Genomic DNA, 25827 nt, shown 5'->3' on the forward strand with positions numbered 1-25827 from the left:
ACATAGCCATTAGAAATGAGGGCTGGGACTTTCCTGGCAGTCCAGTGGTTAAGACTCCGCACTTCTACCACGGCAGGGGCACGGGTTCCGTCCCTGGTTGGGGAACTAAGATCCCACACGCTGTGCAACACAGCCAAAATATAAATTAATTAATTTTAAAAAAAACAACCACCGAGGGTTACAGTGACTACACAGTGACATAGAAAACGCATGTGGTACAGTAAGTGAAAAAAGACAAGGACTACAGTTAAATGTTCATAGTGGTTCTAAACATCTTTAGACTGTTATCTTTGATTTTTCATTGCTTTTTTAATACAGTATAAATAACACTTAGCTTTTATATAATTTTGCTCATTAATTTAAAGGATTTCTGTGAACAGGGAAACCTAAGACTGCATGTAAACCAGGTCTGGTCAGCAAAATGACAACTTAGCTTTATAATAGACTGTATAGCATGTTCAATTTCCTTTTTAATTTGACCTAAAGCCATTTTTTACTGGACTTATGCCATCTCTCATGTAATCTCTCATCTGTATTCTTGAAGCCTAATGGAATAGTAAAATCTTCTTAAAGATAACTTAAATGTGTTATATAGTGTCCTCAGGGTAGCTTGTGCACAAAAGATGTTTTCTTTCCCACCCTGTAGAGGTATCTCATTAGGACACCCAGTAGTGTCATTATTAAGTTTTCATGTGTTTCTCAGTTTTGATGCTAATCTTTGTGCGTATGTGCATGCATTTTTTTCCTCTGCAGCACCAATGTGGTTATGAATTATTCAGAGATAGAGTCTAAGGTTCGAGAAGCAACGAATGACGATCCTTGGGGACCTTCTGGGCAACTCATGGGAGAGATTGCCAAGTAAGTGATAATTTGACTCAGCAGTGCAGAAAGAATGCAACTATCTTCACCCAGAAATGTGAAATTTGCTTTCAGTTTTAAACTGTTTAGCTGCCAGATATAAATTTTGCATAATTTCGGATATTAGTTGGGGAAGTTTTACAGAGGATCCATTCCCCTTAGATATTAGCTCAGAAAAGTAAAACAAAATTTTTCTTTTTCAGTGAAGTTTAGACAAACTTTGTTAAAATTTTGATGAATGCATATAAAATGACTTAAAGCTAGAAAAGTTTTTTCCTGATGAACATCTGGACGATTATGCCAGTGAATGAAGGGCTTGTAAAATATGATATTGATTAGTGGGACTTATGAATGTGCTCGATATTGTATAAAATGTAAGAAAGACATTTTTAAGGAAGCATATCTAAATTATTTTGAATTAAGCTTATTAATTTTTTAAAGCTCTTTAGGAAAACACAGAACAAGCCTGCCATCTACTGTCAGAATTAACACACTGTAAACTCTTAAGGAAAATTATTCTTTTTTCAGGGCTACATTTATGTACGAACAATTTCCAGAACTTATGAACATGCTTTGGTCACGAATGTTAAAAGACAACAAAAAAAATTGGAGAAGAGTTTATAAGGTATGGGTTTTGGTCTACATTTATTATTTGACACGTTGAAGACAAATGCTTGAAGTTTTAAGGTGTACATACATAAGTGATTATGAAGGATGTTGAATCCTAGAATATTCTAAAACAGGTTAAAGAAGTAGATTTGCTGTTTGTGTTCTGTTTTCTAGTCACCATAAACAACTCTGCATATATTTGTGCAAATCGAAAGTAATGAATCTGTTGTAGTATGCATGTTTAGTGTATGAGCAATTAAGAGGAAAACCACCCTCTAATATGCTTTGTCATCTCTACATAAAAATTTGCCAGTATTATTACAGTATTGTGCACCAAAAATAAGTGTTAAATTTAAGTATAACGGGATTCTAAAGCATTACAGTTCTAACATTTTAAAATTTGCAAATATGTACTCTTTTGTTAGATTTCTCTCATTTAATACTGATCTCATCATATAATGTAGAATTCTAAAACAAGATAGTAATCTGTTTTTCCATCCCCACGATATTTTCTTGCTGCTCAGAAAGTTTTTCTGTGCTTTCCAAAATGGTGTTATTATATTTATATTTGAAACTCTGAAAGCAACGTTTCTGGCTTTCAGTATTGAAAATCAATGCTTTATTTAATTCCATGTTTTTGATGTTGTTTGTCTCTGAAAACATTCACTGTCATTCTTTTAGCTTATACAGTAGTAGTGATGAAATAGTTTAAATTTCTATAAATTAATTTTTTTAATTAGAGCTATTTCTTTGTTTTAATAATTCTTGGGTAAACTACTTTTTTAATGAATAAATTCCTGGTAGAATGAGGGTTTTTGCCCCTCAATTTCTTCAACCTAACTAGATTTTCATAGATCTAATCATCCTTATGTGAGGTTTGTTCCAAACTAAGATAAATTCATAATTCATAATTCATTGGTTTTTAGTGCATTCACAAAGTTGTGTAGTAGTTACTAATGTCTAAACTAGAACATTTTCATCACCTCAAAAAGAAATCCCGTAAACATTCTTTTCTCATATTTGTTGGCAGCAAGTTTTTTTTTCTTTGATTCTTTTTTTTTTAACATGTCAACATAAATCACATTTTTAGCAGAAAATATCTATATTTTCCAAAACAAGCAGCAAGTTTTTTAAACAAAAGCCACATCATAAACCTCCCAAATTAAATTTTATCTGGGAAAAATGCTGTGAGGTCATATAATTACCAAATAATTGTTCTCTTTAAACTGATGTTTCTAACACTAAAACTGAACCAGCTTTCTAAAGGCTTAGTGTTCATTTATATCATACATTCAGATATTTAACATCTAAGTTTTTTTTTTAATCTTTTGACACGTGTATCCAGTGGACAGTTTATAATTACTTAGTATGCTTGGTGTAAGAGGAACTTTAAATTGATAATATGAGTTTTTAAAGGTACTTTTAAAGTCTAATGTAAGGTAAAGAACCCCCCCCACACATACACACACAAAGATTATTTATTTGCTAATCTTAGAAATTTTTTTTTAGCCATTTACCAGAGCTCTACCAGAATTTATTTCATTAAATCTCATTTGGTGCTTTGTATTTTTACAGTCATTGCTGCTCCTAGCTTACCTCATAAGGAATGGATCAGAGCGTGTTGTTACAAGTGCCAGAGAACACATTTATGATTTGCGATCCCTGGAAAATTACCACTTTGTAGGTGAGCAATAGAAAAACCTTATAAGCAAATTAAAACAGTAGTTGGAGTTGTCAGTCACCTGAACCAGCTTAGAAGCTTCTCCGCTCTAATTAGAATGTGACTGTTACTGGTTGTGTGACGAGTGCAGAATCCAAGACGTGGGGCCCTAGAGTATTAATTAGTGAAGACAAGAACTTGCAGAAAAGACTGGCTAATAACAACAGAACCAACACAACATGAGTGTTCGGGTTTATATTAAAATATGCACTGGAGACTGGTCCCCTGTGGTGTCCATAAAGGAATAGCTTTAATCATATGGGAAGAAAAGGTTAGAGCTCCAAAACACACACATCTGTTTGAAGCTGTTTTTTTTTTCCTCCCACCAAATAATATTTACTGTGCAAAGGCATCAAGGCCAGAGTGTGTTTTGAATGTGAAAGAGGATACAGAATGAACCACATTTCATTTTGTAGCATACCCCACTTGAAAGCACTTTAAAAATTCAGTTTTTCAGCTACACTAAATCCTGGTAATTAGTGTTTCCATACTTGTATTGGGGAGACGAAGGCGTTTGGGTGCTTTTCAGTCATTAAAATGTATGTTTTGTTTTGTTTTGTTAAAATACCATAGAAAAAGAAATAACATTTTTGGATATTAGTCCATTTTGTATGGTTATTGTTAGTAATCCTTTTTAGTGGATCTGTAATTGATTTTGCATAGAACCGTTATCTGTGGTCCTTTTTAGTTCATCTTTGCACTCTCTTATAAGCCAAAATTGAATCTCAAGACTTAGGATTTGATGAGGAAATGACAAAATTCAGTAACACTATTTGCCTCTTTTTATTCATTTTAAAATATTGAAGTTGGTTTCTTGTGTTGAAATTTTCATGTCTATTTTTGTGTGTGTTAAAGGGTTTGATACATATTAACTGAATTCTTAAGGTTTTGTTTCTCCCTTACCATCCTCACAGATGAGCATGGCAAGGATCAAGGTATAAATATTCGCCAGAAGGTGAAAGAATTGGTTGAATTTGCTCAGGATGATGACAGGCTTCGTGAAGAGCGAAAGAAAGCAAAGAAGAACAAAGACAAATATGTTGGGGTTTCCTCAGACAGTGTTGGAGGATTCAGATACAGTGAGTATCAAAGACAGACTGGCACCTAAGCATCAGTTTAGCTTCTTGCGTGTATTTTAAGAATCATTGAAATACAGAAGACACAAATGCTATTTTGAATACATACAATACTGAGATATATGTAATACTCATTTTGGCTCCTGTAGATCTTAGGAATCTTTCTATTTTTTTACTTTTGTGGTTCAAGAATATGATTTTAACCATTAAGCATTATTGAATGACCAAACTTTGAGTTGACATACAGAGAATAAAATAGATATATTTCCTTTCCTCTTGGGGTTCCCATTCTAAGAAGAAAAAAGGATTTCTGTAACTTACCATGAAGAGCATTAAAAAAGTTTGATGAAGAGATTCATCCTCCTAATTCAAAACCAGTTTAGTTCTATTTTTGGCCAAAAATAGAGCTACAGGTTAGTCCATCCTGAGTCTCTTCCCTTAATTAAGCACTGCGTTAATTTGACGTAGAAAAAGGTAACTGACAATACCATCAGTTTTTCATATAGGCTTATCACTGTATTGTTCCTAACATATTTAAGAACAGCTAGAACATTCATCTCTCATGTTTATTTTTAATGTAATAATATGGTTTTCCTAAAATAGATCACTAGGTAGGTGCTTGAAACATAACAGAAAATAAGAACTCTCTTTCACAGGATGTTCCTTTGGACTCGTTCTGTCTTCTGTGAACACTGACAGTCCCTCGTCATTTTGTATATACACAGACAGGCCAGTGCCACATATACTTAGCAGCTGCATATTGGGGTTCTCTAACTGCCCCCTCATCATATCTAAGTTTGTTTATATTTGAATTATACTGAGATCTCATAACTCCTTCATTGTAACTGTGTAAAAATCTTCTATTTCTTACCTTGCGAGTACCTATAAAATGTCTTCGCTCCTTTGCTCCTCTGCTTTCTTGCCCTCAAATTAAAAATACTGCACTTAATTGGTTAATGTTTCTAACAGCAGAAAAATTCCTTTTTTTAACGTCCCATATCACATTTAAGTCAGTTCTTGAATTGGGCAAAAATGTTTCTCTTAAATAAATCACATAAATATGTTCTGGAGTTTTTATTTGTTTAGGGGAGTAAGAAGTCTTTTAATTATTTACCCAAGTAAATATTTTATTCTTTAGATTTTTCAAAGTAGCTTTAGCAGTTTAATATGTTTTTGAGTAGAAAGAGCTGTTCGCCACTCCTTTCCTCATTCTACTTGGTAGTAGTCCTTTTTCTAATCAGCACAATATATAATTAGATAAATTTAGACAAAATTGAGTAAGTTTTTAGACTTGGAGTGAACTAATTACATCATCTGCATTAGAGATAGAGTTGAATGTCCTGTGTATGTGCATTGCCTTTTATAAATTACTTTTAATGTTATATATATTATTCAGAGTCTTAACTTTATTTTACATGCTTTTTATTTTGACATTAGATAATGTTTTACCAATATCCAGTATCTCTGGCGCTCATTTAGTATGATGTCCACCATGCTAATTTAGTTTTCATCTGCTTTGATTTATCCTGTAAATTTGTTTCTTTTCAAAGTCTAGTTCATCACATTGTTATTGAAGTGTACATATACATTGTTGGAGAGCCATTCATTTTTATAATACCATCCTGGCTTAAATTTTGTCTTTGTCATGTTCTCTTTAAGTTGGTGGTCACGTTCAGATTTAGTAGATGTATTTTTAAATCCTCAAACTCTCACAGAAAATTTTGGCTTTGCAGTTTTACTGAGTAATTCAGCAAAATGGTTTTGTTCTATCTCCAAAGGGCATGTATGCCATCAGAACTTGTTAACCAAAGTTTAAACAAAAGCTCAGTTATCCACCTTATGATTATTTTGCTGTTTCTCATTGGTCTTTCCGTTTCCTCTGCACCCTGCATTAATTTTCAGTCTTCTTTTTAACCACACATGATTTTTCTGCACCTTGTACTCTTGCCTCTTAAGTTGAGTTTGGATGTGAAAATGGAAATGGAAAAGGTTCCATTTAGTGCCTGTAATTCCTATCGCTTCTTTAGGCCCTCAAAGTCAAGGACTAAAACAAATCTTGACATTTTGGGGCTTTTTTTCACTGCCAGTGATCTACTGTCTCCATTATCAAGTTCACACAGAGGCTCCCTAGGTTTTGCCAGTCCCAGCATAATGTTTGGACGTGGTGTTTGAATAGGTCATCACTGTTCTGAACTGCTTGAGCGTATTTCATCATTCTAGTCTGTATAGCTTTTGGTAGTTAGAATATTCTTTTCTTTTTAAAATAATTGAAGGGTGCTTTCCCATGCCATGAAGTACATTTATTTTTCTAGTTTGATGGTAAAGAATGACAGTTATGAGTCTTTACAGTATATTGGGATATGTATCATTCAGAGTAGTGTTTCCTATAGTTTGTGTTTTGTAAGAGATTGTTGCTGTCCAGTGCTTTTCTAATAAATGAAAACCATTAAGAAATGGGAATGAAATAGAATGCATTAAGTGACTTGTGAAAACAAAAGATTTCCATTTCTCTTTTGCTTATATAGCTCATGTTGGTTTTTGTGTTTTCCTCTACTCCTTTCAGCAGCCTTAAGAACTTCCTGATACGCTGTGCTGTGCATTAAGGTTGTGTTAGTTTTCATAAACAAAAGCTTTTGAATCTGCATTCCTGCCACTTAATGACTGGCACTACGTGCTGTGCCTTGCTGTAATTGTGTTGATTCAGCACTGTGGGAGCTTTCTGTTTTCCTTTGAAAACTATTTTATTATGAGGAAAAGCTTCAGAAATAAGGACTATAGACACCTTTTGAATTTAATGTCCTTAGAGTTGCTTCTCTTTTTAATGCTTTATATAGGTGAAAGATATGATCCTGAGCCTAAATCAAAATGGGATGAGGACTGGGATAAAAACAAGAGTGCTTTTCCATTCAGTGATAAATTAGGTGAACTGAGTGATAAAATTGGAAGCACAATTGACGACACCATCAGCAAGTTCCGGAGGAAAGATAGAGAAGACTCTCCAGAAAGATGCAGGTATTAACACTTTGTCTCCTGGGTCTCTTGGAAAGGGTACTAAATTGACACAGCTGGGTCTTGGGTTTTTTTGTTTATTTGTTTTGGGTGTTGGCATTATCTGAAATTCAGCTTTGTTTGTTTCTTTAATAGATTTTATTTTTTAGAGCAATTTTAGCTTCACAGAAAAATTGTGCATAAAGTACCAGGGAGTTGCTACATAACCCCACCTCTCCGAGTGCAAGAATGCATGCACACACACACAGTTTCTCCTGTTATTAACATCTTGCATTAGTGTGGTACATTTATTAACAATTGATAACCAATATTATTAACTAAACTCTTCAGTTTGCATTAGGGTTTACTGTGTTGTATAGTTGACAAATGCATAGCGTCCACCATTACAGAACCATACAGAGTAGTTTCACTCCCCTAAAAATGCCTTGTGCAAAAATATGGAAAAATTCATGAATTTGCATGTCAGCCTTGCACAGGGGGCAGTGGGGGGGCAGGCTAATCTAGTTCCCTGACGAGGGATTGAACCGAGACCATGGCAGTGAAAGTGCCAAGTCCTAACCACTGGACTGCCAGGGAATTCCCAGGTCATGCGAATTTTCACTGTATTGTTCCAGTTTTAGTATATTTGCTGCTCATTTATACATATATATAGGGTGTGTGTGTGTGTATTTACACACACACATGATATATACAGTGTAGCTGTTTATAAGATGCTATGTCAGACATTATTTGCATTTAGTATTGACACACTTTCCTTGTCTGTGTCCATTTATTTCTAAAATTGATCACATTTCCTGTATGTTTTTATTCAGGCTATTTATTGGAATTTTTTTTTCTCAGTAAGAACTTTGACAGCTTATTTTGCAATTGGGCATCTGTTGATCCAGGGATCTAAGGTATTGCTGAGGGATAATGAAGTTTATTATTTTATTAGATTTAAACAAAAGTTAAGGGTTTGAAAATTCTTCCTGTGACATTTCATTAAGATTCTGTGCCAGTTTATACCAGAAAAAAAAAATCCAGATGGATATTTGGACTAAAATGTTTTCGAGTATAACCTATATTATCATAGATTACATTTTCTAATGGTGAGGTATTTGTATTTAGTTTTACATAGAACAGTACTAGGAACCTTTTAGCATTCACTTTTTCTTACCTACCAATATAGCTATTAACTAGTTTTTCTGCCAGTTATAAGGGCAATATTTGTAGCACTTAATTTGCAAAGCAAGTTTTATAAGATCTTTGTCATTTGTGCCTCACTGTATCTCTATTAGAGAGTCTAGAGCAAGGATTTTACCATTATTTTGGGGGAGTAAGAACTGAAACCCAATCAGGCTTTGTGGAACTTGCCTGAAGTAACACAGAGATGCAACCAAAACTTCAAGTGAGTTCTTGTAACTAAGTACTATCTCTTTTTCTCTTATAAAAAAATCTTAACAGTTCAGATTTAGGGGTCATTAAAAAGAAATAAAAATAATTTTGAAACTATTCAGATTCTAAAATATTTTAGTGTCTTCTCAGTATGTTTCCATATTTGTTAAATCTGTGGAATTCCTGTCTGTTTCTGGAATATGATCTTTGAAGAACCAGAATTTATTTTTAATACTTTGAATATATTTTACAACTATATTTCTAGCTCTTTTATACTGAAAGTGTATGCATATGGTAATAATAAATAACTAAACTTTGGAAAACGATGCCTACCTCAAATACTCTGTGCTGTTTTTCCCTCTTTAATGTTCTTGTGGCCTTTGTGTTCACACTTTTGGTTTGACTTAGAAAACATAGTGGCCACATATTCTGTTGCTATTTCCTGAAGAAGTATGGGAATCAGGTAGGTAGGCTGGTTAGAAATCTAACTATGTACCTTCTTGTTTTGTTACTTTCTCTTCTTTGCCCTTCACCCTCAATTTTTCTTTCCTTGCTTTGTGTTCCTATTCTTTTTTTTTTTTTCCTGTTTCTCCCTTGATTTTTTCTTTTCTACATTTGCCTCTAACACAGGATCTGCTAGAGTTCCTAAATCTTTTATATATTCAGGTTTAAAAGAGTGAAAATGTAGTGTATGTTGTTTTAGTAACTAAAGAGCAAACCAGGGACTTACATCTTGGAGTATTTGTGAGACAAGAATAGATTTTTAGACAAAGTTGCATGGGACTTATCTGGCATGTTTTCAGAATTTTAGACTTATTAGCTCATTATTAGATTCAGGAATTCTTGAACACTGATCATATATGAAGCTTTCATTTCATTGTTTGCTAGTCAGGTTTATATTCTTACCTTGTAAAGAAATTATCTTGCACTGTAATCAAACTGGACATCAGAAAGATAAGAAGTTTCAGTCTTAGATATAGGATTGATAGTGGGAATTTTTAGGTCATTTGTTGCTGAAAAAATTAGTAAGTGACAGGGGTTTTGAACACTTGATCTGAACTTGTAGATTCCCTAAAATGTTTATAGATAAAAATGCATTTAACCCCTTTGCTCAGTGTGGGAAGCCATTCTTCTGGATTCTTGATTTATACAGGTTCCAAATTGATTTATATTTAAGTAGAAATTGCTTTAGATTAGTCCGAGTTAAATTGCATCAGTAATAAAAGTCATAGTTTTAAGGAGACTTTTAAGTATTTTACTTCAGAATATTTATAATTTAAACAACCTACTCTGAAATTAAGAAATAATAGGTAATGGAACGTATTTCAGGCAATTTCTCTCTCTGTCCTACTTGCACCAGAAAAAAAACCCCAATGCATCATTACTGGAGAGCACACTAGTACTGACATTTTTTATTTGGGGCATATGAAAAACACAGTTCTTTTACTCATTCTGTATTTTTTTCCTTTTGCATGTTAAGAAGAAGAAAAAATTTTTGAATGTGCCTGAAAAGGAATTATTTTTAAATATTTTAAATATATTTAAATTTTCTATAAAGCAGTTTTCTTAGTTTTGTAAAAGTTTGATCTCGTGATTCTATATAGTAAAATAGAGCACAGTTCTTATAAAGTGCATTACCTCATTTTTCTGCATTTACAGATGAGAGTTTAATAATTTGAATGCAGATAGGATAATATTTAAAAGATATCCATTGAAATTATAGTATTTTATTATATATTTGCATTAGTATATAAGAGTCAGTGACAGAATCATGTTATATAAATGGAACTGTAGTTGTTGCACACACAGTCCATTTTAAGAAAATGGCTATTTGAGCTCCTAGGCTGTAATCAGTTGATTCTGATATGATAATAACTCTGCTATTTTATTTTTTAATTAAGCTTTAAATCTATAATAAATAAGCACTTGAATTATTTCAGGCTTTTTTATTTGTACACATGTATGTAAATACTTTTTTGTAGCAGTATTTTAGACTTACCTGGGGAATTTGATGGGTTCCCACTTCTACTCCCCAGTGCATACATATGATTATTCAGATAGCTTGGATAACGTTCTCTTGATCCCTGTCAAATAGTCAAAGTATGGAATTTTGGAGTTACTGCATTTGAAATTCTTTATCTCAAATCACTGAGGGCTCCATTTTAAAGTAATCCCTAGTCTTATTATTTTCCTTCATTTTTAATATCTTTTAGTGACAGTGATGAGGAAAAGAAAGCAAGAAGAGGCAGATCTCCCAAAGGTGAATTCAAAGATGAAGAGGAGACTGTGACGACAAAACATATCCATATCACACAGGCCACAGAGACCACCACCACAAGACACAAGCGCACAGCAAATCCTTCCAAAACCATTGATCTTGGAGCAGCAGCACATTACACGGGGGACAAAGCAAGTCCAGATCAGAATGCTTCAGCTCATACACCTCAGTCTTCAGTTAAGGTGGGAATGGCACGAGTTTACACATTATACACAGTTTTATTCTTATAAGTTACTTTTAGAATTACTGCATTAGTAGGCTCAGGCATTTCTAGGTAATCATGTTAATTATAGATCATCTGGCATGTATTAGTCATTAATAATAAGAAATCTCTTTAGAGGAAGAAACCTGTCCAATTGCTGAATGATTATCTATGTACTTTCTATGAAAATAGTAATAACACTCTTGGTTCATTTGGGAAAGGTAGTGAATCAGAATGTAGTTCATCTGTTTCCTTCTAGACACCACCACTGGTACCAAGTGTGAGATTCACTGAGGAAAACATGGTAGTATTTGGAAGTTGTAAGAAATGACCACTTGTGTATATGACAAGTAGTTATATAACGGAACTGGTCTTGTTTAATACAGAGATCGTTCCTCTGAAAAGGAGGTTTATTTGCCCTGTGGTCAGTATTGATCAGTAGCAGCACTAATTCTTGTAACTGTCTTCACTTTTTATTCAGCACAGAAATGAAATCCACCTGCTAGATACCTGGCTGCAAGCTAGTCTTTTGGACAGAAATCTGCCTGAGAGGGAGATTTGCCCTGAAAGCTTCAATAGTTGTTTTGTTACTCTCCCACCACTAATATTTACCCAGCTTGTATCTTTGCATCAAATGTAGCTGAAAGCTAGGGAAAATATTTTTCTAATGTATCTTGCAAATTGCAGGTGACTCTAAAAATAAAGCCAGTCCTACTTAGTGTCAAGAATTGTGTCAAGTTTTCCCACATATCTTCTGGTGTATAATTTCACCCATATTGTGCTCTTTTTAGTTTTGACGAAAACCTCAAAATTACAACTCAACTTTAGTTGTAGTTAAAAAGAGGAAATGGATGTGTTTTTTCCTTGTGGTCTTAGATTTCCCCTGCTGTGGATACAGTTAGCTTACTGATGACTGTCTAAGATCTGGTAGATAGTCATAATTAAAACCCAAATAATACATGATGGCTGTTATATGGAGAGTTCATTTATGGTTGCATGGGGAAAATCATCCAACCTGTATAATTTTTTTTATCAGTAAACTGAGACTTTTATGTCTTAAAAGGATTTTAAATATCAATTTGTAGTACAGTCTGAATGTATGTCACTGCCATAAATATTTTAAATTTATAGTGTAAGCTTTTTGACTTTGTTTTTATTACCAAAAAAATGCATAGAACTCTGAAGTTCTCGGCAAGTTACTCAGCTGCTTCAGATCTCTTTCAACCTCAAGGCCTTTTTTTTTTTTTTTTTTTTTTTTTTTTTTTTTTTTTTGGTGGTACACGAACCTTTCACTGTTGTGGCCTCAGAGCACAGGCTCCGGACGCGCAGGCTCAGGGGCCCAGCCACTCCGCGGCATGTGGGATCTTCCCGGACCGGGACACGAACCCGTGTCCCCTGCATCGGCAGGCGTACTCTCAACCACTGCGCCACCAGGCTCAAGGCCTTTTTGAACCACAGTATATAGTGTTAATCTTCAAAGCTCAAATTAACATACCTAGGAATTTACAGTGTTTTCCTACTGCCTAGCACTTCTGTTCTAATTTAATCTGTATGTATTGAACATACAGGACCTATGCATTAGGGTGCTTAGAACTATGTATAGGAGAAAAATCATACTACAACTCCAGCCCCACAGTTTAGTTTGGGAACTATAAAACAGATGTCAAGGTATATCAGACCAACATAGAATTATACTTACCTGTATGGTATACAAACAGTGTTGCTAAAGTTCACAGAATCATAAAATTTTAGAGCTAGATAGAATGTTGGCCTCCAATCCAGTAGATCTCAGACCTTCTTACACATTGGAATTACTAAAGGAGCTTTCTAAGACTGTACAAACCAAGATCCCAACCTGGGCAATTATGATTCAGTATGTTGTGATGGAGCTGGGTGTATATATTTCTTTAATGCTTCTCAAGTGATGCTGTGTTAAGATTTGAGTGGGATCTGGAAGGTATGTTTTTTCAGAGTGAAATGCAGTAAGAAATGAGAAAGTAACCCAGGAGTAGTGGAAATGCCTAATCTTGTCTGATCTCTGAAAAGAAGTGAGTTAGGGAAAAGAGGAGTGTGGATGTTAGGGACTTCTACAATGCTAGGCATAGAATTACTTTAAAAATACTCTCTCTCCATAAGAATTCAAGGTCACTTCTCTTTTTTCAGAAAAGGAAATCTACCTTTATTAAGATAATTACAGGTATTTGTGTCTCGGTTGGGAATTAGAGATGAGTACAGCAGATTTTTTTTTTTAATAGTAGAAATATGTTTTCTAAGCTTATTAGTTCTGTGTGTTTTCAGACTTCAGTGCCTAGCAGCAAGTCATCTGGTGACCTTGTTGATCTGTTTGATGGTACCAGCCAATCAACAGGTAAGCTTCCACATTGGCTTTTTCTTTTTATCAATAGTATTCTTGGTTTCAGACTAATTTTTTTAATGTCAAATAAAAGATGGAATGAAAATTTAAAAAATTTTTTTTGCATTAGATTTATTTTTAATGTGAAATTAATTCACTTTGAGCATTATTTGGGAGGAAGTGTTTAATTGCGTAAAATAAGGAAGGTGAGCACTTAAATATTTGACTGATAATTCAGTAATCTCTCTCAATTTCTTTAGCACTGAGTATTTGGGGTCCCTTTGCTTTTTCTATAAGCGAAATGGACTGCTCTGCCCATTCATTGTCTTTCCATAAATCTTAATTCTGGCTGTCAAACTACCCACGCCTAGAGTTCATTTAAACTTTTCATTCATTTATTCACTAAACATTTATCGAACCAGACACTGGCCTGGGTGCTTGCAGTATAATGCTTAGTAAAACAGTTCTTGCCCTCATGGGAAGGTCAAGTGGAGGAAGTAATCATTAATCAAAGAGTCACAAATAGTTACTTAGTTACAAACATACAGAGTGCTTTGGAGGAAAGGGGCATTCTGTGAAAGTGTGACATATTTTAAAGAGGGCTGCAGCAAAAGAATAGTCCATTTACCAAGGTTTTCTCAAAGAGAAGATTGATTTCTTCAGTTGGTTGTCCAATATGTGCTAGATTTTTTTTGAGTAATTCCCTGTAAATTGTTTTCAAGAAAATTGATTATTTTAGGTTGCATTTGATGATTATGGAGTCATAATAAACTGTACTGCAAGTCAAAACAGCTTAAGAAATAAAACTTATGTTTAAAGTTCATTTCACATTAAAATGTAACTGACGAGATTGGCATAGAAATAATGTCAGAGTAAATCTGTTGTTTCTAGTTGTGTGTAATAATTTTTCAAAACTGAATTGTTTTAAAATTTACATTAGTGTTTATGAGGAAAATTACCTCACTGATAGTTTAGTACATATGATTAGTTTAAAGTCTCCTATTATTTTCTCCCTGTCCTTGCCTACTATCATAAATTTAATTCTTAGACTAGGTGTGAACTTACTAGGGTGTCTGGTTCAATCCAATTTCTGAGATTCTTCAATTCCCACTCCCTTTTTTCCATAAATGTAACTGTTCGTAAAATTATTCCTTACACTCTATTGAACTGTCATGCCCAAGTTTGCAAACAGCTACATTAGTTGTTTAACAATTTATGTGCTGTCTTTTTGTATGTTGAAGATTTTAATAGTAGTATTAACTGGTAGTTAGCATGTAGTCATATAATACAGACTTAGTGTCACAGAATATCAACTATTTTGGATTTCCTTGTATGAAATATTAAAGAGCCCCTTTCATGCATCTGTGAAAATTTTTAATGGAGCAATCAGAGAAGAATTAACTAGGAAGGTCAGATGAGTGAATCTAACTTTTTTCCTTGGTGTTAGCAAGATTGCTTTGAACAGAGAGAATTATTAAATACCAGCATGCTTCCTTTGCTTGGCAAGAAACCTTTGAGTGGTTTTTCTTCTCCAGTGCAAGCAGTAGATTGGCTAATTAAATAGAAGTAGCAATTAATATTAATACAGTAATTGAGACAAAGTCTGAATGAAATCTGGAATATTTCTTGCCTTAAAGTTTTTATCTTAATAATTTCTAAAAACCAACCATTGTTCACTGTTAATTATTACGGTCGCTCTTTTTTTTAAATAAAATTTTTTTTTTTTTTTTTTTTTTGGCTGCATTGGGTCTTCGTTGCTGTGTGCGGGCTTTCTCTTGTTGCCGCAAGCGCGGGCTGCTCTTTGTTGAGGTGTGCAGGCTTCTCGTTTCGTTCTCGTTGCGGTGGCTTCTCTTGTTGCAGAGCACACGGGCTCCAGACGTGCAGGCTTCAGTAGTTGTGGCACGCAGGCTCTAGAGCACAGGCTCAGTAGTTGTGGCACATGGGCTTAGTTGCTCTGCGGCATGTGGGATCCTCCCGGACCAGGGCTCGAACCCGTGTCCCCTGCATCGGCAGGCGGACTCTCAACCACTGCACCACCAGGGAAGTCCCCATAATTATTTTTTAAAGTTCTCTCCTATTTGAAACAGTTTGTTTAACCAGCTTGTGTAGAACCCCCTCCAGTCAGTCAGATGAATTTCATTGCTATGAATTTCTATTTAAATATTTTAGTAATATATTTTAAATTGAATTCAGCAGTGGAAAAAAAATTGAATGTTAAATCTTTAGCACCTACATGTAAGAAAGTCTAAGAATCTACAATATTAGCATTGCTATTCAGTATGCCATTTGGGTGTCATTTACCATATGTGCCTATATTTATAATACTGCTGTCATGCAAGTAATATGGACATGAACTATAAACCTAAGCAGATACGGCTTCTGTACCATTCACCAGATAAATGTCTCCTTGGAGAAAATGCTCAGATTTTCTTTTTTTATGTGTTATTTCATCCTTTTTGTTAGCATCTTCAGAAGTATATGTGGTAAAATCATTGTGGAATATCAACCAAGTTTAAAAATACACATGTGAAACCCATTCATCAAGATTTTCTTGAGACTGTGATGATAAATGTCCCACTCTGGTGATGTTCTTTTAAAATCTGTACTCAAATGATATTTTGGTGACATTTATATATAGTATGTTTCTAAGTAAACATTTTTTAAATGAATAATAATGTATTTAGAAAATAAGCCAGTTACAAATATAATGCCAAGAACCATTCCATTTCATTTTTAGTATATCTAGTCTTCAGAGTTTTCGTTGCCTTCTTTGTCCCTTTTTTAATTAAGGAATTTAGGTCTCGATTAACATACTACTACATAAGTTGTTTCTAGTACAGTGAATGAGGTTGGAGAGAAAATATAAAGACTTTACAAGGCTTGCAATTTCTTTTGATTTTTTGGTTGTTAAAAAATATTTTTTAAGATTAACATGTATAAAATCCAAAACGTTCATTACATTTACATTTGAACCTGTTGCGCCCTATACTCCGTTATCACTAAAGTTAATTGAGGATATTTACATGGATGTGAACCACCTTGTTATAGCCAAGTTACTGGTTATTACAACCCAACTTACATAGTAGATTTCATGGGCGTTGTCTCTAGTTTAACCTAAGTTTACTAAGAATAAGATGTTTTACCATATTCTGTTTTCACTAATTAAAAGTAGCTCGTGCTCATTTTAGAAATTTTATGGAAACAAAGTAATTCACTGTAACAAGTGCATAAAGTTAACTTAATAATTTTGGTGAATAGTCTTTCTTTAAACATGTTCTATATAATCAGTCAATATATTTATTTAAGCATTTATTTATTTATTTATTATTTTTTTCACAACTCACACACTGTATTTTATTTTTACAAGAGATAAATGAACTGACACCAAGCATTGTAAATTAAGCATTATTATGTTGCAAATCTTTTTCAGGCTTCTAGATAAAGTTTTTATTGTTATTATATTTTTTTGTAAACTCTTTTTCATCTAAAATCTCAGGACCATTTCCTTATTATAGTTGGTATTTTACAGACCTTTTAATTGCTTTGTAATCTTAACATTGTGTAAATATGCTGTAATTTACTTGACCAGTCAGCCTCTTATTTTTTGGACATTAGGTTTTGATTTGTTTCCAAACTTCTCTCTGTTATAAGGTAGTGAAGTAGCATCTTTCAAAATCTTCCATTTTGGTAAGGAGAAAATAATAATTCATTCTATTTTGCATGTGTTTGATGACTGACTTTGAAACTTTTCATGGTTTTATATTGCTAGATGTAACTTGTCTATTCATGTCCTTTTTTTTAAAATTGGGGTTGTTTATCCTTATCGATTTTTTTAAAACTTATTTATATTAGTTTTTCATCATATATTTACAAAATTTTGTCATTTCTTTTAATTTTGTATTTATTAGAATTCCTCATGCAATAGTTTTCATAATGTAATCTAGATTAAATTCTTCATTAAAGAAAATTTCCATTTATAGTTAAAGCACTGTCTAGTTCAGCTATATTTTTCCTGTTCACACTGTTGCTTTGGAAAATACATGTTCCCAGCTGGTGATTGTAAATAACCTCCTTGCTTCCCTGAAAAGGCAGATGGAAATGGTTCATTTATAATGACACCTCTCATGTGGGAATCTTGAAGGATAGCTCTTATTGTGAAATTTAGCAGTATTCCACATGCAGCAATTTTTGGTAGACTCTTATTTAAATTCCCTTAGATAGAAGTTATATGGGAAAAATGCTTAAGTATAGAAAATGTCTGTTAAATTTAAGGCATTGATATGCATAACATCATGCATATAGGTATGGATAGTCCCTTCTAGGAGGGAGAAACTTTTCCTAAATGAAATAAGAGATTCTTAATTTCTGAGATAGTTTCCAAAGTTGAGGATCACATTATGTAAAACACAGTAGAAGTATAATCTGTGGCACTTCAGAAGATGGAGAAAAGTTAAATCCTTTTCAAGGAAAGGTGGCTTCTATTTGTAAAATACTTATGTTTGTGTTTCTACTCTTTTACCTCCAGTGTTCTTAAATTAGTCAGATTTGAAATTAAACACCCTGTAGTGTGGATGGAAAGAATAATATTTGCTATAGACAAGTTATGAACATAGTATAATTTTAGCTTAGGTGTTAGAAAGTAGAGCAATAGAATAACTAAATAGATAATTATTTGAAGTATTAAATTCAGGATATGACAAAAATAAAATATGTCACCCAGTTTGAAGATGTGATTCACAGTATTCAGTGCTATACTCCACAGCATGAATTTTCTTTGTAGCCCAGACTGGATAAGATTTGAAAATTCCAAACTCATGTGGCATAATAAATTACATATTGATGTTTATTCACTGCTTGGATGAAGAAAATGAAAATAATCCCCTATTTTCAAATCCCTTAATGTTATAATAAAAGATTAACTGTCATTCTGTTACCTAACAGTATACTTTGATCAATATTTTTAACATGAAGGAATATTACAGAAGACATACTTATGAATATTAAGCAGCAACTGTTCACACCATTGATTTCCCTGCTAGATTTTATTAATATATGTGCTTGTTTATATAGTTTAAAAATATAGCTCATTGATCTTTTGTACCTATCACCACATTTATTATGACATATGTACCTTTAAAGAAGAGAAAAATCACTGTGATATTTTCCTTTGGATAAAGCAAAAGCAGACATATGATCTGTAGTTGTTGCTAGGAGTAGAGAACCTTGGCCTTGGTGGAAGTTATTTAGTTCATGGTGAGTGAGTATATATGTGAATATGTGCATCTATAATGAGGTGAAGGAATAAGGAATTTGTTAGGCCTCCTGATAGTTGACTACAGTAAACGTGCATTAAAAAGAAATACCAAGTTCACCCGTGTCAGAAACTGATTTGTTCCTTTTATTACTGCTGGCTATTTATTAAGAAGTGGAGATGGTTCTAGTTTAATTAACCCAGTTGAGTGTAGCAGATGGGACAGAATGTCTTGCAGTGATAAGACAATTCAGAAATGGCACCAGATGTTGGAAGCTGTCCCTGGTGGTATTTGAGTGCAGCCCAGATGTTCCAGTCGCACCTGGCTAGTTTCTAAGCACTGCAGGCTAAGCAGCTGTGATGTAACCTATATAACGTTCACATAACACTAAAAGCACTATAATTGAACTGCCGCTCTAAATTTCTAAGGTTGTGACTCTTAAGAGGTGAAATCTTTAAGGACAAAAATTAGGACAACTACTTAAGGTTTTAGATCCTTTGACTATTGCTGTTTCATTGATAACTGAATTGAGAAGTGGAATATAAAATTTAACAATGTTACTATTCAAATTATAGATAAAAGTAAATATACTTAGCTATTTAGTGTTTACAAATGAAAATTTGTATGAGAATGTGATGTTATGCATGCAGATTGATCTGCAGCCTTATGATTTGAATCTCACCCCTTTAAAAACACCAGTCTGGAAGTAGCAAAAAGCTACTGTTTTTTTTTTTTCAAGGATTAAAAATGCAAGTATTTTGCAAATATTTGCAAGTAAACAATAGGAAAAAATAGTCCACCTAAATCATTGCATTCATTTTTCTTCTATAGCTATTAAAACTGATTTCTATGCAGATCAACTTCAAGGGTTTTTGGGGGGTTTTTTCCCCCTTTTATTAAAAAAAAAAGTCAAACTGCAGAAAATTTGCCACATTTTCTTTGTCTCTCTCTCTAGTTCTTTTTGGTTTTGTTTATTTATTGTGCACCATTTGAGAGAACTGCAAACATGACATTTTGCTCCTAAAATACTTTAGCATATATCTCCTTACAACAAGGACATTCTCCTTCACAATCGTAATATAATTATCATACTTGGGGAATTTAACATTAAAACAGTACTGTTGTATAATAAACCATATTCACATTTCCCTGGTGTCTCAATTACGTCATTTCAGTATAGCACTTAATTAAATATCCAGAGTCCAATCAAGGATCACCCATTTCATTTACTTGTCTTGTTTCTTTAGGCTTCTTTAATCTGGAGTGGTCCCAGTCTTTTTCTTTTATGATGACATTTTCTAAAGAGTCTTGAGAGCTGTTTTGCAGAATGTCCCTCAATTTCTGTTTGTCTGATTCATTCTTCATAATTGGAGTCAGGTTAAATATTTTTGAGAAGATTTTGGGTGATGATTTCTTTTTTAGTCCCTTTATATTAGAAGACCCATGAGTGCTGTTTTGTCTGATTATTAATGACATTAAGTTTGAGCACTTGTTTCAGATGGTATCTATCTGATTTCTGCACTGTAAAAGTAGCTTAATCCCTTTTTATTTGTAAGTAATCTGTGGAGTGATTATTTGATTACCCAGCAACATTTTACTCAGGTTTTAGCATCCACTGAAGATTCTTATAAAGAGCATAATTGGCCAGATAAACTGCATGCCTACATTATGTTCATGAAATGTAAGTAAGGGGTAACCGTAACCACAGTTATAATATCTATTATATTACTAGTTATAGAACTGAGGGATACTGTAAGAGAGTCTGTCCTGTGGTAGCTTAAAGGGAACATGGTGACATGAAAAGCTGGATCAACTAACTGGCTGTTATGATGGGTCTTGGGGCTCTAGTATTGGGTATTTTTTGAGTGCAGTGCTAAAATGGCTTCCTAAAAGTGCTATCAATTGTGCTGTGGTTCTGACAGTTTTTTTTTTTTTTTCCTCATACTTAATTTCTAGGAGCATCAGCTGATTTATTTGGAGGCTTTGCTGACTTTGGCTCAGCCGCTGCATCAAGCAATTTCCCTTCCCAAGGTACGATATGATTTGATTGGCCAGAAATCTAGGGGCAGTGGAAATGTTACCAAAACAAAACAACTCTTCACCACACCACCCCCATCTGCTTTTGGCTATTTTCTACTTGTAGTAGTGTTTATAATTCCCTATTCACAAAGGTACTTTATTGGGCCAGTATCCTAAATGTGCCAGACAAATTAATCTGGTTGCAGACTACTCAGGTACACCTAAATAAAATTGCCCTCACTCATAAGTGACTCTTGTTTTATTTGGGGGGGGGCGCGGGGTGGGGAGTAGGTGCATAGGGAGTGTGAATAAGTATAAATCTCATTTTAGCAGCTTATATGATTTTCTTGAATGAAATTCAGGGACATTGGAGTTGGGCAGACCATCTTACCAAAATTCATTTCTTTATAATTTAGATATCTTAAGAGAATTTCTATGAAAAGTAACTGAACTTCATTTTGGCATATCCTTAAATATGAGCAGTTGAACCTCAGGCAAAAAAAAAATTCCTCATTCCATGTTAAATTAGAAATTTTGAAATACTCTAGATTTGTTGTGATCATTTCACAATATTTGTAAAGATCAAATCATTATGTTGTCCACCTGAAACTAATACAATGTTATGTGTCAATTACACCCTCAATTTTTTTTAAATGGCAAAAAAAAAAGCTAACATCCAAGCAGAATATAGGCTTAAACATAATGGATTGAGGTGAAGGGCTTGTATTTTTCCCCCTTATTATTAATCTTTTTATCTTACTACCTCTGACATATACTTTGGTAGCTATTTAACTTTATGAAAGCCTCTGAGCCTCCACCTTTCTAAAATTGGGAATAATGCTACTTGTCATGGTTCTTTATAAGGATAGAGTAACATCTGTAGAGACATGTAGAATAGGGTCTGAGTTCATTATTAAGTGTCTTTTAGGTTGTAAAGGGGTTGGTTGGTTCTAATGTTTTTTTCCATAAAATCTGGTCAGTCTGAAGTTGAGAGCTAATATAAAACATTTAGCTATAAAAATCGTAAACATGAAGTGAGGCAAGGAGGAAATACTGAACTGAATTAGTTTTATTATTCAAGTAGAGTTATCTATCCTCATTAATTGGATTAAAATTTATACTTAGTACTGTCTAGGTTAGTGAGGATTTAGGAAGAAAGACGCATAGGTTTTCATTTGATTTGGGTTATTTGGACCACTTGTGTAAATTCCAAGTATTTCCCAGAAACCAGGATTGTGGAGTAATGAACTGCTTCATTTTAGAAGTGTGGTTATACCTTGTAAGGGTTAATATCTTGCTTTAGGCAAATCAAAGTGGAAAATAAACATTGCCCTAATTTTACAGACTGCCTGTGTAATTCTCAAAGTTTTTATGTATATAAAGTTGCCTACTATGCAAATAATTCAAATATGTTAATGTTGCTAAGTGATACATCTCTTCATCTTATGTGATTAACATAACCTGATCACCATTACGCAAGGGGCTGAAACTTGCAACAATGATTAATGATTGCTGAACAATATATGCCTCACTAGAAATCTCTTCCTCCCATGATTAATCATCTCAGATAAAGTTTTCAGATGGGGCAACACATTTTGCCCCAGTTTCCATGCTTATTCTGTTTTCTAGATCAGGCAGATAGAAAATCAGCATAAAGTTTACCTTTATCCAGCAGTCTTCCTTAAATTAGTTTAAATTGTTTAATACATAGAACTAATTGTAAAACTCTTAATTCAGTCTTATTTGTAAAGAAGATTAAAGACATGTTTTAGCAAAACCCGGAAGTAATGAATATCAGCTCAGTTCTTATATTAAATTGTTGGTAGAACTTGGGGTTTCTAAGTGAATTATTTTCTCTTTTGAGGGTGCTTACATTACAAAATGGTAATAGAAGATATAATTTTAAAGACTTAATGTAATTGTTCTCTTGATATTTAGCATAATGAGACACAGTATCACAGTGGTTGGTTACCTTTTAGGCTAGACAAAATGTATTTCCTAGTTGTAAGTGAACATGTAGTGCAAAGAAATGGTGTTAATTAACTTGGAACTGGATGACAGTTTATATGTAGCTCTTTCTTCACCTTTGCTTTTTTCAACTTCCATTAATTCATATTTATCTGTTTGTCCCTTTCTTAAAGCAAGGTTTGTTTACTTAGTATAGCCTAGTTTAAAAAAATTGTTTTCAAGTATCACTTGCCTTCATATTTATTGTGTTCCAAATAGTATTATGTATGCAGAATTTATAGAAACTTGACTTATATATGGCATACTTTTATATGGCATACCTAAAGGAAAGAAAGTGTGATGCTTTGCCTCTCCTCTGTCTTTTCACAATTAATCCAAAGTAACAATAAACCTCAAATGGCTTTATTGGATATTAAGTTATTCAATCTTCTCAACTTAGATTTTTTTAAAAGTATGGCACGGGGGACTTCTCTGGCAGTCCAGTGGGTAAGACTCCGTGCTTCCACTGCAGGGGCATGGGTTCGATCCCTGGTTGGAGAACTAAGATCCCGCATGCCTCATGGCGTGACCACATAAATAAGTAAAAGCTCTCCTTTAAATAAAATAAAAATACAAAGGCAGGCTTCCCTGGTGGCGCAGTGGTTGAGAATCCGCCTGCTGATGCAGGGGACACGGGTTCGTGCCCCGGTCCGGGAAGATCCCACATGCCGCGGAGCGGCTGGGCCCGTGAGCCATGGCCGCTGAGCCTATGCTCCGCAGCGGGAGAGGCCACAACAGTGAGGCCCGTATACCACAAAAAAAAAAAAAAAAAAAAAAAAAAACAAAGGCACAGAGAAGGTTAAGTAAGGTCACACAGCCAGTAAAATACAAAATCCGTTCTCTTAAATATTTCAGTCTATTAATCTATTAATTTTTATATTATTAAATGCATTAAATCTTTTTTATGCGTTAAATCTTAATCTTGTTATAATTATACTTCGAAGCATAGTGATAGTTTTGTTTCTTTTTTTAAATATTAGCATGGGGCTTCCCTGGTGGCACAGTGGTTGAGAGTCCGCCTGCCAATGCAGGGAACACGGGCTCGTGTCCGGGTCTGGGAGAATCCCACATGCCACACAGCGGCTAGGCCCATGAGCCATGGCCGCTGAGCCTGCATGTCCGGAGCCTGTGCTCCGCAACTGGAGAGGCCACAGCAGTGAGAGGCCTGCGTACCGCAAAAAAAAAAAAAAAAAAATATATATATATATATATATTAGCATGAGTTCCCCTCTTAAGACTACACCCCACTTTTTACTTAAATAGATTGAACAGTCCCATTTGAAGTAAACAGTGTACTAAGGTTATATATCATGCCTCTCTGTAGCCTTTGTGTTGTCAGTGGAAGCATGGCCAAATGGGTGAGAACTTCTTACAGAAATTTACTAATCCTAGTCTTAATTTTATTGAGTTTTTGGGTTTTTCTTTTTAATGAATTTGGGGTTTTATTTACATGAGATGGTATAGATCATAGTTTGATTTCTCTTTGAACCTTTCCAAATAATGAATGAATAAAATGAGTTGAACTGTCTGATTTTAATGAGTTACTCCTTGCATGAGGATTCTGGATCTCCCAGCAAAGAGTTAACCAGTTTAGAGTTTTTTTCTTGTTTTTTGGGGATCTCCGGCTAGTTTATATTTGTTTAGCTAGAAACATATTTGATAAGCAAACTTAGGTTGAAGGAAAGTTTTAGTTTCTATAATTTCTTTGTGTCACCTCACACCTGCCAATGCCAAGAGATGGATTTTACTTTATATGTGGAAGTTTTTTTTCTTTGCCACCTTGTTAACACTCGTGGAATATTCATGAGAAAGAATAATGTCCAGATGGAGATGGTACCTGCAGATGTTAATCCGGATGGACACAGATCAGCTCTAATTTGTTTCAGTTGGTAGATTGTCATATGTGTCCTGTGCATTTCAGAAACTTTCTTACCCTTCTTTCTTTCTCAGTAACAGCAGCAAGTGGGAATGGAGACTTTGGTGACTGGAGTGCCTTCAACCAAGCCCCGTCAGGCCCTGTTGCTGCCAGTGGTGAGCTCTTCAGCAGTGCCTCACAGCCAGCTGTAGAGCTTGTCAGCTCACAACCAGCTTTAGGCCCACCTCCAGCTGCCTCAAATTCTTCAGACCTATTTGATCTTATGGGCTCATCACAGGCAACAATGACATCTTCCCAGAGTATGAATTTCTCTATGATGAGCACTAATACTGTAGGTCTGGGTTTGCCCATGTCAAGATCACAGGTAAGTTGTCTGCCTCCCTTGGAAATTGTGATTCATAATCTGAGATGCTCTAACTAATCTAATGGCAGATTAGCATAAAACAGAAAAATAAGCAAGTGACACATAGATTACTTTTGTACATTGCGTTTACCTTGTGTCCTTTCCCCTGGAATAGTCATTTGGGTTCTCCAGGGCAAGGCCTTCTCACTCATCTTGCTGTCCATGCAAAGCCAAGTGTGATGCCCTGCACAGAGGAGGCATTTGTTGAAAATTTATTGAACTAATAAACAAATTGGAATTTAATAGTTTAAAAAATTGTTTTTAAGAAGAAGGAATAGAGGAGTTCCCTGGTGGCCCAGTGGTTAAGACTGCGTTTCCACCGCAGGGCGTGTGGGTTCAATCCCCGGTTGGGGAACCAAGATCCCGTGTGCTGTGCAGCACGGCCTAAAAATAAAAAATTAAAGACATTTAAAAAAAAGAAAAGAAGGAGGAATAGAGATATATTGCTAATATAGAAAATTATTCTCTAAAATAATGAATGTTCTTCCCTATTCTGGACCTGCTCTACATTATATAATGTTTATATAGGCTCTTCTTTCAACTCTTACTTTCATAAGGGAAAATAAACAGCAACTTTTAAATTCACTTTTAAAAATTAAATCTAAATTACCTAATACTAGCTTAGAATTCAAACAAGTGCAGAATATATGTGTCTGAGTTGTATCAGGAACTTGCTATTTTTGACTCAGGCTATTTGGAATATTTGTTTATGATGCTAATTATTCATTTTAATATGTAGAATCTCCTATTTTGGGTGTTAGGATGAAGGAAGAGAAGAAAGAAGCAGAAAG

The 25827-nt window shown here is 34.2% G+C and overlaps 1 protein-coding gene and 1 pseudogene across 4 annotated transcripts in view; one reads left to right on the forward strand and one right to left on the reverse strand.

Annotated features, from left to right (window-relative positions):
• The window catches only part of CLINT1 (clathrin interactor 1), a 66655-nt gene that overhangs the window by 36551 nt on the left and 4277 nt on the right, over positions 1-25827 (forward strand). For 2 of the 4 annotated variants that reach the window (XM_059062912.2, XM_059062914.2), the window contains exons 2-11: positions 754-858; positions 1387-1483; positions 3043-3151; positions 4102-4266; positions 7098-7275; positions 10860-11106; positions 13425-13494; positions 17131-17166; positions 20688-20762; positions 24708-24997. In XM_059062912.2, the coding sequence (XP_058918895.1) occupies positions 754-858; positions 1387-1483; positions 3043-3151; positions 4102-4266; positions 7098-7275; positions 10860-11106; positions 13425-13494; positions 17131-17166; positions 20688-20762; positions 24708-24997 (1372 nt within the window). The remainder of the gene's footprint in view (positions 1-753; positions 859-1386; positions 1484-3042; positions 3152-4101; positions 4267-7097; positions 7276-10859; positions 11107-13424; positions 13495-17130; positions 17167-20687; positions 20763-24707; positions 24998-25827) is intronic. The other 2 variants (XM_059062913.2, XM_059062915.2) reach the window with 1 other exon arrangement.
• Positions 7704-7916, reverse strand: LOC131756483 (U6 spliceosomal RNA; annotated as a pseudogene).

This window comes from Kogia breviceps, chromosome 4 (assembly GCF_026419965.1).
Source record: "Kogia breviceps isolate mKogBre1 chromosome 4, mKogBre1 haplotype 1, whole genome shotgun sequence".
NCBI lineage: Eukaryota > Metazoa > Chordata > Mammalia > Artiodactyla > Physeteridae > Kogia > Kogia breviceps.